The sequence below is a fragment of the Antrostomus carolinensis genome, unplaced genomic scaffold (assembly GCF_000700745.2).
Source record: "Antrostomus carolinensis isolate BGI_N321 unplaced genomic scaffold, ASM70074v2 scaffold12762, whole genome shotgun sequence".
In the NCBI taxonomy this organism is placed as follows: domain Eukaryota; kingdom Metazoa; phylum Chordata; class Aves; order Caprimulgiformes; family Caprimulgidae; genus Antrostomus; species Antrostomus carolinensis.
Window position 1 is genome coordinate 6,578 of NW_010299008.1, and position 10,559 is coordinate 17,136.

General features: G+C 37.7%; 1 protein-coding gene across 1 annotated transcript; it reads right to left on the reverse strand.

Moving 5' to 3' along the window:
- Positions 1-1,771: 1,771 nt before the first annotated feature.
- On the reverse strand, positions 1,772-9,117 carry LANCL3 (LanC like family member 3). Its single transcript, XM_010162644.2, has 5 exons — positions 9,112-9,117; positions 6,575-6,698; positions 5,259-5,456; positions 3,073-3,280; positions 1,772-1,954 (listed from the first exon to the last, which is right to left on the reverse strand). Exons 1-5 carry the CDS (start codon positions 9,115-9,117, stop codon positions 1,795-1,797), a joined length of 696 nt encoding a protein of 231 aa, XP_010160946.2. The 3' UTR covers positions 1,772-1,794.
- Positions 9,118-10,559: the final 1,442 nt, after the last annotated feature.

The following is a 10,559-nucleotide window of genomic DNA, read 5'->3' on the forward strand; positions in this document are numbered from 1 at the left end:
TTGAATTTTAACATTTCCATTCTTTTTAAAAAAACCGTAAATTCTTGACAAACTGATACAGAACTGCATTGCTTTATTCACCAATGAAATATGGTTACTTCTATGATTAAGTAATTAATTAGAGCTGCACAGTGCAAGATAAAACAGCAGAAATCCTAATCTGCAGCTCATAATAATACAAGCCATCTCATTAAAATAACAGTGGCAAGAGTAGGAATGTGATTACTATATTAAAATGTGGAAGGATTGCAAGACCTGGCTCCAACTTATAGCCTGATCAAGGCCCACTGAAACTAAATGGGAACTTCAATCCATTAGGCATTAAAAATAAAGAAATTGTAATCTCCTCCAGCTAAAAATGCAGGAAGAGAGACTGCATTGTTTGGCAGTGCATGTAGGTCAGCTTTTTCACCTGAACTGCAATTTTTGACATACTGGTCTTCCCAATATAATTGTTCCTATATAAATAAAAATAAATAAATAGTAAATATATTTTAAATACAGATATTGATTTTATAGGCTTTTAGTACAAATCTATGTTAGCATTTTCTTTAGTTTTCAAGTACCATGTCATATATATAATACATACAAAACAGCATATATTTGCAACCTTAAGTGCTAGTGCAACTAGTGCTGAGCAACCCATTTATTTCTATAGCTACAAATAATTTGGGCATATACATTATTTTGTTAACCAGGAAAAGAAGCATTTTTGAGTTTTGTTATCAGGTTTTTCTTAAGATCAGTATGCCATCCAAGGTTTGTGTTCAGTTTGCAGGGTTTGTAGTGAACAATTCATCAAGGAGAATAGATTTTCCACTCTCTGAAATATGTATGTTATTGTTCAGAAATGCTGCTATAGGTAATTAATTTTTAAAGGAAGCTTTTGTATCACCTAACAATACTTATCTAGTAATGCTGTACTGCGAAGAAAGCATCTGCCTGCTGTATCTTTGCTACAAAACTTTTTGATCCAAGTCTTCTCCATGGCTCCACTCATCTTCCCCGTGACAGGGAAAGTATTGACAGGAAGTGACACGGTTACAGTAAATCAGTAAGGAGACCAGCTCCTCGTCACAGACTGAGCTCTGAAAGGAAAGGTCTGATTCAGTTCTCACTCACACTCATGAAACCCCACTAGCTGAAGTGAACACGTGAAACTGCAGGCTGAATATAAAGCTATCTACATAACCATCATTATGTGCACATGAAGATGAAAGAGGTCCAAGATACAGGTATTTCTAATACATGTTACTAGAACTAGTAGATGTGATTTAGGTAAAAAAAAACCCAGATTTTGCCTTTGTGCAGTGTAGTGACATGTCTACGACACCCTCCCTGGTAAGTGCATCACTGCATGAAGACTTGTGTTTGCAGGTCTCTTTATAAAACCTACTGGATGCATCACTTTCTTCTTTGCAAGTCCCTGCAATTCTAGCTTGCCTTTTTTTTTTTTTTCTCCTGTGTAACCACCAAATTAAAAGTTTGATAATGCCCCTTTCTCTCTCACTTGAATAATTAGATTTTGCTTCTTATTACAGCTAGATATCTACACCCCATCAGATTCAATCACTTCCCCCACTTTTTTTTCCCCCTGACCCATTTTTTTGACCACACACTCCCCTCCCAAAGCCCCAGTGTATTTTCTTTTTCACCTGACTCCCAGTTAAGTTAAGGCTAGCATTAGTGGTACCACTGCCTTGTTTTTTGTAAATAGCCTCTCTTGACAAATAAGTGAAACCGCCATGCCCTCTCCCATTGCCACCAGGATGTAGCCCTGGAGAGTGTTACTCTTTAGACAAAGACACTGAAGAGAGGAAACTCGGCTTGGTTGGGTTGCAGCAAGTCAGTCAGGAAACACACAGTTCCCGAGAAGCCTTCATACAGACTATATACACTTTCTAATGCCCGGGAACCAGCCTTAAATTCTTCTGTAAATAAGAACTCTGCAAACCTAAGAAACAGGGGAAAAAAAAAGAGTTTGTTATTATTTGGTGTCCCTGTATGTCTACTTACTTGTTTGAAAGCATCATTTTAATAACATTCAATGATTAAAAAAGGTACTGTTCATTATTTAACCTTATGTGGAAATTTTACACTCTCTGATTTCCACAATAAACTGAAGTCCATGAGATCTAGAAAAGCTGAATCTTTGAGAACTCTACATGAGCTATGCTTCTTTGAGAGCTGTAAACTTTTTCTGATTTCTATAAGACATATTATTAAATAAATATTTTTAAATAACTTTTACCTTGATTGTTATTTCTGAGGATGCAAGCAACATTTTGCATTGATGCAACAAATAAATAAACAAATAAAATGTTCTCACTCCAAAGCAAACGGCTGAAAATAACTCACCCTAATTATTATACCACATCCCCTCATTATTCTATGCTGTAAGGAAAACAGTAACAAACATTGAATACTATCTTCTCAAACACATATAATAAATTACAGAAATAAAATTAAAGATAATTGCAGCACTGTAACAGAATTTTCAGTAGCATATACTTGCTTGCATCAGGGCAAAATGGAATTAACCCCACTAGCTAAGCTGAATAGCACAATGTCAAACCGGCTAAAGCTGGGAATGAGAAATTAAAAACCAGTAAAATAACAGCAAAGCAGGTCCTACACTTATTTTCCATATTTAGTAGTAAGAGAAAGTGTTAAATGCTCTGAAAATCACAACAAATCAATGTAATGATCACATTTTAATTTGAACATTGTTCCTCCCCATCCACCCTGGTTCCCTCCAAAGAAGTGCAGGCTCACAGACAGGGAGGGAGGGATGCCCCACAACTCAGAGCTAGAATTGCACCTGAGGCTTAAACACTCAGGTTACATCCTAGGGTGGTGATCTCAGACTCTGAGCAGCTTTATAAAATCATAGAATGGTTTGGATTGGAAGGGACCTTGAAGATCATCCAGTTCCAACCCCCCTGCCATCAGCAAGGGACACCTTCCACTAGACCACGTTGCTCAAAGCCTCATCCAGCCTGGCCCTGAACACTTGAACATTCCTAAAACTTTCCATTATTACTCTAAATCCAATAAGGTAGGAATGCTAACCTTTGTGCCCTGTATATGTATTTTGAGTTTCCAGTGAGCCTATACAGCAGCAGGAACACATAAGCACTACCAGCCACTCCATGGCATATTCCAGGTCCCTTCTTCAACAGGCCTTTCTGCCAAGTTAGCTCTCCACAGCGAATACAAGTGTCCAGATATTGAGGCTTCTTGGAAACCAGGTAAGCTTTGGCAAACAGATATGCAATGCCTAGGAAAATAGCAGTGAGATTGTCTTTTGTAATAAATAGGTCAAGGGTTCTGTAGAACACATAAGAAAATAAAGATTAATACACTAAAAAACTGCAGTCTCATGCTCTATACATGTCAACGTTACATATCTATATGCCACATATGGAGGGGAGAGTATCTGGCATGCTAAAAAGCATACAGTAAGATGTACTTACCCACTCCCTGTGACAACACTACTTGCAATTTTTTCAATGCATTATTGAAGTTTTATCCATTTAAAACAGTAGTCACATTTTTGCCTTTAAAACAGTAAACTCTGAGCAGTTTTCTATTGGTTTCAAATCCCCATTCACCTCACCTATTTACACTGACAGAAACATAAGGATGGGCAAGATAATTTCTTACACTGTCAACAGATATATTTTTTTACTGAATGAGAAAAAGAAACTTGGTTTTGTTTTGTTTTTTCAGTGGGGCCCATGCTGCTTTATTCTAGTTATAAACAGTTATGTATACTAATTTCTGTTTAAAAAAAAAAAAAGCAAGGTATTTGGCTTTTTTTTCAGAGGGGATTCATATAAATTAATCATAATCTCCCACAGAGGACTGCACAGCCCAGTTCATGGTAACCTTAAAATAATGCCTATGACATGTAACCGGATCAAGCACCTAAGGAAATGTTTAGAATAGCTCACTTGTGGTCTGAATATAATATACCCTGAAGTAGCTGAAAAGTGTTCCTATAAACTAGATGTGCATTATTACCTACGAACAGTGAAAGGAAACAGGATTTTCTGGGGAGGAACAATAGCAATCAATGAATGTACATGTCTCTAAATGTCTTCTAAAGTAACTTCTTTTATGCCCTTTGGGATTTTGCCACTTTGTTGGAGTGTCACTGCGCATGCCTCAACTAACAGTTAAACACAAGTCAAGGGTCACTCTCAAGATACTGAAACAAAGAGGGCATCTTCCCAGTAGGTTTCATCACTAGGCCAGCCATGCTGTAGAAGTTTTTTTTTCCCTCTTGAAAATAAAAAAGGTTGGTAAGTGAAAACTGTTTCCACTTCACTTCATTAGTGTGAGAGCAAGAAGCTTGTTCCTTAATCATACCAACAAAAAGAAAATGCATCAGCAGCAAGGACACTTAAGGCATGTTAATTATAATGTACTTGTAATATAAATAGAACACCTTTAAAAGCAATGCATTAATGCTCATGGACATTCTTTAATACAGGTAAATTTTTCTGTAACCTTCATGTTACCAAGCCAGTATGACTAGTTAGTAATAAAATTCTGCCTGGGGGTAAAAAAGCAATTTCAATATAGAGCATTACTTGCCAAAATTGCTAAAGTATAGGATTAGATTCTGAACTGACAGACATCATCCTCATGTCATGAATCCAAACTAAGGATTGATTCTCTTTTTCACTGAAAAGCAGTTCTATATGGGTGACTTACAGAAAAACTGCCTCTAGCTAATACAAACTCCCCTTCACACGAAAATACTTTGATGAAATTTATGCATTATCCATGTAATAAGTGCAGCTTAAACTTTTATTCTGATGAGAGGGGGAAAAAGCTATAAAAAAGCTATTTTGGGCCTTCCCCAAACTCACAAATGTGTCTGTATCTGTGTTCTTTTGCATACAATTTCTCTGTCCAGCCATATGGTGCCTTTTGACTCAGCTGTACTATTCTTTGAGGTATAGTCACAAAAGGAAGCAAGAGCAGAAAACATACAGTTCACTAGAATTCTTTCAGCTGTGATCACCTATGCTTTTAAGGCAGAAAATATGTCTATCCTTCCAGCTCTTTCAGCAATAAATAAAACACTCTTTTAACTGGAAGAAAAAGCCTACCTAGTTTGCCTGCATCTCATAAAATGTCAAAATCAGTCAAATTTAACCTGAGATTATCTTCTACATGGAATCACCTAACATGGAAAAGCAATGTGATCAGCATCTGGCTATTCATAGCATCAACAGGAAAAGAACCTGGAGCTCCATGACACCAGTGTACAAGCTCATTCTCCCGCTCAATTGTCTCTCCCAGCTCAGGAGGCCAGTTGCTGTTCTGTTCTTGGTCCATAAGAAAATCAACGCTCTGCCACACAAGTTCCTGATCTGCTGGCTGCAGGTACTCATAATAGGAAAGCAACATCTGAAGGATTGATGAAAGCCCATGTGCTGCACCTGTAAAGAACAGAAATAGGCTAATTTGAGCGTAGAGAGAGAATAGGCTGAGAGTAGGTTTAGGTCCTACCTCCATCTCACAGCAACTTTCCCTCAGGACTGACTTCCTTGTCCATTGCATGGCTCTTTCATCTTCTTTCTGCATATTACAATACTGCTCAGAATAAAAGCTTTCTAGGTGCATGACACTATGATTTGTTACTACTTCTGTCATTTCCAGTTCCCCTAGCTATGGAAAATGATTTTTTTCTGTTCTCACTCTGACACGACTGCAACTCCGCACATGGAGTTAAACTGAACCTAAACCAAATACTGTTTCCAGATGTTATTCTTCTTGACACATTACTGAACCTGGACCATTATTCTGAAGTTTTTGTTGAACCCAAATTGAAATTGGACCATAAATTATATTCCCAGTTACTGATTGACAGTATTAGTCAGCTAAAACCTGAATTTCAGTGTAAGAATTCTCTTTACCTGCCAGGGTCTGTGAAGCAGCACCACTTGGTGACTTCTCACTCTGCTCCCCTGTCAGAGAACTCACTAACATCTGCAAACCAATCTCATGATTCCTGCAGTGTGGTATTGTGCCTTGAGGACCCCACTAAGGATCTGCTCAATGACCTTTCACCACTGCTTCAGGTGAGCTACAAGTAAACTGCTTGCAATGGGTGGGAGCTGACCATATGCTTGAGTTGCACCGCCATGGCCAAAAGGGCTCTGCAAGCCCCCGCATGGCAACAGCAGCTCCCAAGTAACATCCCCTGACAGTTCTCTCTGGTAAGCTTCTCCACACAGGCGTGGGCACCACATCTCTCACTGCCTCCATCTGGCAAGGGCAGGTTTACCAGGGCAGGAAGGAGAAGAGGGAATGAAGCTGCTGCCTGCTGCTTCCCCCGTGCAGCACCAGCACCTCTTGGGTTCCCCAGAGCCAGGTAGCATCAGTCCTTCCCTCCAGCTCCTCAGTTCCACTTAGCAGTTTTAGGAGGTTGGATGGTCCCAACTGACTCAGGAGAAATCCCACAGTGTAGGTTTTATATATTTTATTTCTGAAGTGTCTACTGGCTCAAAATCTACGCACAGCATCACTTTCAAAGCAGTTGGTGTGTTTTACTCACCAAGATACTCTGTTCCATAGTAGGAATACATGAGTGGGAACGGTTTCCTCTTCTTCACTGCATACTGCTTTCCCGATTCTAGTATGGCCAGGCAAATTGATTTTATTTGTGCTGGGGTCAGCACCTAAACAGAAACACCAAAACAAACATCAAGTCTATTAAAATAATTTTATTTTTTATATATTTTTCAGGACTCTGCTTTTTTGCTGGTGCACAAGACAAAGCACTGCCTTTAGTCTTATGAGCATGCCATAATGTACATAAAGAGTTCCTTACATAAAACAATAAATTTACATAACATTTCTCAAAACCAGGATTTCATCCCATCTCAAGAAAGTGAATGTCAAATCTTTAGGTGCACAGATGAGGAGAAAAAAGGCCCAATAACAGCTCCTGCCTTTCCTTCCGACATCCATCAGTCTGATGGAAGCTGACAAGAAGCATCAGGCAAGCTGCAGAACAACAGCCTCCAGACTGGAGGAAGAGACATTATGAGAAGACAAAGGAAAACAGACCTAGAGAAGAAGTAAATGTTACAGGCTTTATTGGGACATACTGCTAGACAGATTTTTCTCAGACAATGTAAAAAAGAGGAAGCAAGGAAGAGGGTACTAAATTTTATTGAAAATCAGTACTACATATGTGGCTTCAGAAACATCTTAGTAAAAGAATCAGGCCTTCTTACTTCAATAAAATGCCAAGAAAATGAAGTGCAAGACAGGTTTTGAAGAGAAGCTGGCTATTTTTATGGGACTTTTATCATCATGAACAGGTCAATACTGCCTTTAATACAGTCCTAAGAAATTACTAATGCCTTACTCTTAGTGGTGTCAAAAGTAAATAAAATTGACAAATCATGTATTTCACCAGACATTAACTTTTCCAAGTTACCAGCCTAAAGCTTTCAGTGAGAAATTGGTTTTACACGTTTTAATTACAGCTCTAATGATATGCAATTCACTGCAATCGTCCGCAATTTCCTCTGTGTCAGCTACACCTGTACATTACTGATCCATACCTATGTCATGAACATAATTCAGTGCCAAAATGAGGCAGAAAAAAGCTGTAGAAAAAGCCTTGACAAGATAAATAGTAATCTTAAAACTAACTGGAATATAAAAATAATGTATTTAAAATGTTTCTGAACACATTTGATTTTGCTATAGTTTGTATTATCATAGCATTTACAATTACTTCTTCAAGTTTAAAAAACACTGCTAGCATTAAGTATGGAGGCAACATCTGTTATAAACCATATTTTCCCATTTGGCATATAGAAGATGCTACAGATAATTAATGTCACTTAGATCTTGACTGAAAACTAATGGCTGAAAAATCTTGTTTGTCTGCCTTACCTTGGTCCCTGATAACAAGGCATTTTATTACAGCCGCTCCAAATGACTGTGATGTTTGTACAACCTGGAGAACAACCTACTTCTGATCTTGATTAGTGTTCTTTAATGTTACTGCCCTAGAAGTAAATAAGCTGTTAACATCTGGAGACTTCACTCATTTCTAGTCATTTTAAAATGAATTAGTTTAGCTTCACTGAACTTAAAGAAACGGTTTAATCCTAAGCAATCAAGATGAGAGACACAGTGAGACACACTGCATTCTCTCCAGAGTTCTCATTTTACTGTTTTGCAGTTTAGGATCTAGTCCTCCAAATCCTAAACTTTGTGAAAGGATTACTAAGGTAACCTTTTCAAAATAAATGTGAAGGATAAGATCTCCTAGTTGTAATTCCAGAAGGCAAAGACATGCTGATTAGAAAAATCATAAGCAGTTCATTTTCTGTATGTAATGGTTCCTTTACTTAATAAATCAACAGGCTTTCAATACAAACCATGTTTTGCTAAGCTTATTTTCATGTCCAGTGCATTTATTTTTTAAACTGAATTAATGACTATTTTAAAATAATGATTGTGTATTTTAAGTGGATTTAAACAACTACTCAAATCCAGCCTTGCACAATGCTGCATAGAGAAGTATCAGCTAGCAAGAAATGCAATGTTCACCATTTTTAAATTTAAAATCAATGTAAAAAATCAAACACTTAAGCACTATGATTACTTAAGTGTATAGACAGTATACCCTTTTCGCTGGCATAATAAAATATGCTAATGAATATCACCTCTTTTTCAGAATACAAAAAAAATCCCACATGCAAAGCCAGATGAAAAATGGTTATTTAAAATCATGATTACAATGGATGATATAAATCAACCCATCGTGACCCACTTCCACATTACCAAAGAAAATGGAAAGAAAATACCAAAGAAAATAACCTGTATATCTTGAAAGTAACCTTCTCTCTGGCCACTTGGACTGACCTGTACACTTAAGGTAGGTAGATGTGTCCTAATTAATAGGTAAGTAAGAAATTTTTTGTGCTGACTCCAAATATCTCTTACCCAAGTGCCTCAATTCAGAGACTTGCAGGGCTGCTGCCTGTTTTCCAAAATGCTTAAATACGAAGGATTTGTATTTGATCCGTATTCTAGGAAACATTAACTGGAACAGAGACCCTCACTTACCATCATTATTAGTAGCTTTCCAGAGGCTGAATGATCATAGATCACATTGAAAATCTCCATCAGCTTGCTATATTTTATTTCAATCAAATTGGTGTTAAAACATCCCCAGATTTCTTTCACCTTGCCAAGAAATAAAATCTGTGGCTAGTATCTGTATGCTCCCTCCCAATATCTTTAATAAAATAGCTAAAAACTTATGACCAAAATAACAATCATAGAATACATCAATCATAAACACAGATGGTGTAGCGGTGGCTCTACAAAGTTCATTTTCATTTCAGTGTAGTTGCAATGCCTCCTTGCCTCTGGGAATTACTGAAGCAGTATGTTTAATTAGGGATGGCAAAGAAATAGGCAGATCATCCCAAAGACTTTGAAAGGATAAATTACATATTGATGTCATGTTCTCTGGCAAAGCTGTCAGATGCTTTGATGAAGAATAAAGCCTATATGAGAATTTGCCACCCCCCAAAATAATTCATGTTTTGAGATGGCTACATTTTTTGAGAAACTTCTTGAATGTCATTTAACATGAGCTGCCTACACAGTGAGTAAAATTATTCTTCATCACGTCACTACTTAGCCAAAAGACTATTGACACTAAGAGATATACTGCTGTTGGTTTAATGCTTCAGCTAACTCTTTACTTATTTTTAAAGACATCACAACCTATCCTATCACATTAGAACTGTTCATCTAAATCTCCTCGCTAGACCAAAGTTTGGAATACACGCATTCCACATTTCCCAGTTTCTGTATCAATTGGTTAGTGGAGTTCCTTATTTTCTGTTTTAAATCATTGCCCAGCAATGCTGTGTGCTGCTAAGTAACTGTCCCACTCACACTGGTGACAGTTGCATTCCCACAGACCTTTTACTTTAAGCACAATGCTTAAGCAGCACTGTAAACTTAGTATCTGTACTACTGCCTGTGCCTCGGAGCTCTGCTTACAGTAAAAAAAGCCACTGTGATTGTTTCTAAAGTCTCTCCACTCTCCTCTTGTGCCACTGCAGACAATATGCCTTCTCCCATTAAGGCACTCCACAAATTTGTGGATTATTTAAGGCAGGTACTTTATTCAGTAAACCCCCGTTACAAGTCAGCAAGGAAGCGTCACGTCCACAGCAATCACAGAACATTGTCCTTTTTTGTTGTTAGCAGTCCTTCTCAACCTGAGACTGTTTAGTTGGAAGTAAATCATTTCACAACTGCTTTTAATCTACTAAGACAGATTTCATAATATATCAGTTATGACAATGCTAGGCCCTACACACGTGTTTCAAAAACTATAGACAGAAACCTTCAGGATTAGGCAGAAAGAGGCAGGACTAGCTCTTCTTTCCTTCTGATTACAGTAACATTTTCAGCACTTCAACATTCCTCTGAAAGCTTGCTACCAGCCCCTTGCCTCATGATTTACCTTCTGGACACCACTGCTACATTAAACT

What these genes read in the sequence shown, in the direction of transcription:
- LANCL3 (XM_010162644.2), bottom strand. An exon ending in CTATGGAACAGAGTATCTTG is followed by an intron (nt 5,457 to 6,574) that starts GTGAGTAAAACA and finishes TGTTCTTTACAG; the next exon opens with GTGCAGCACATGGGCTTTCA. An exon ending in TACATATACAGGGCACAAAG is followed by an intron (nt 1,955 to 3,072) that starts GTTAGCATTCCT and finishes CCTGTTTCTTAG; the next exon opens with GTTTGCAGAGTTCTTATTTA.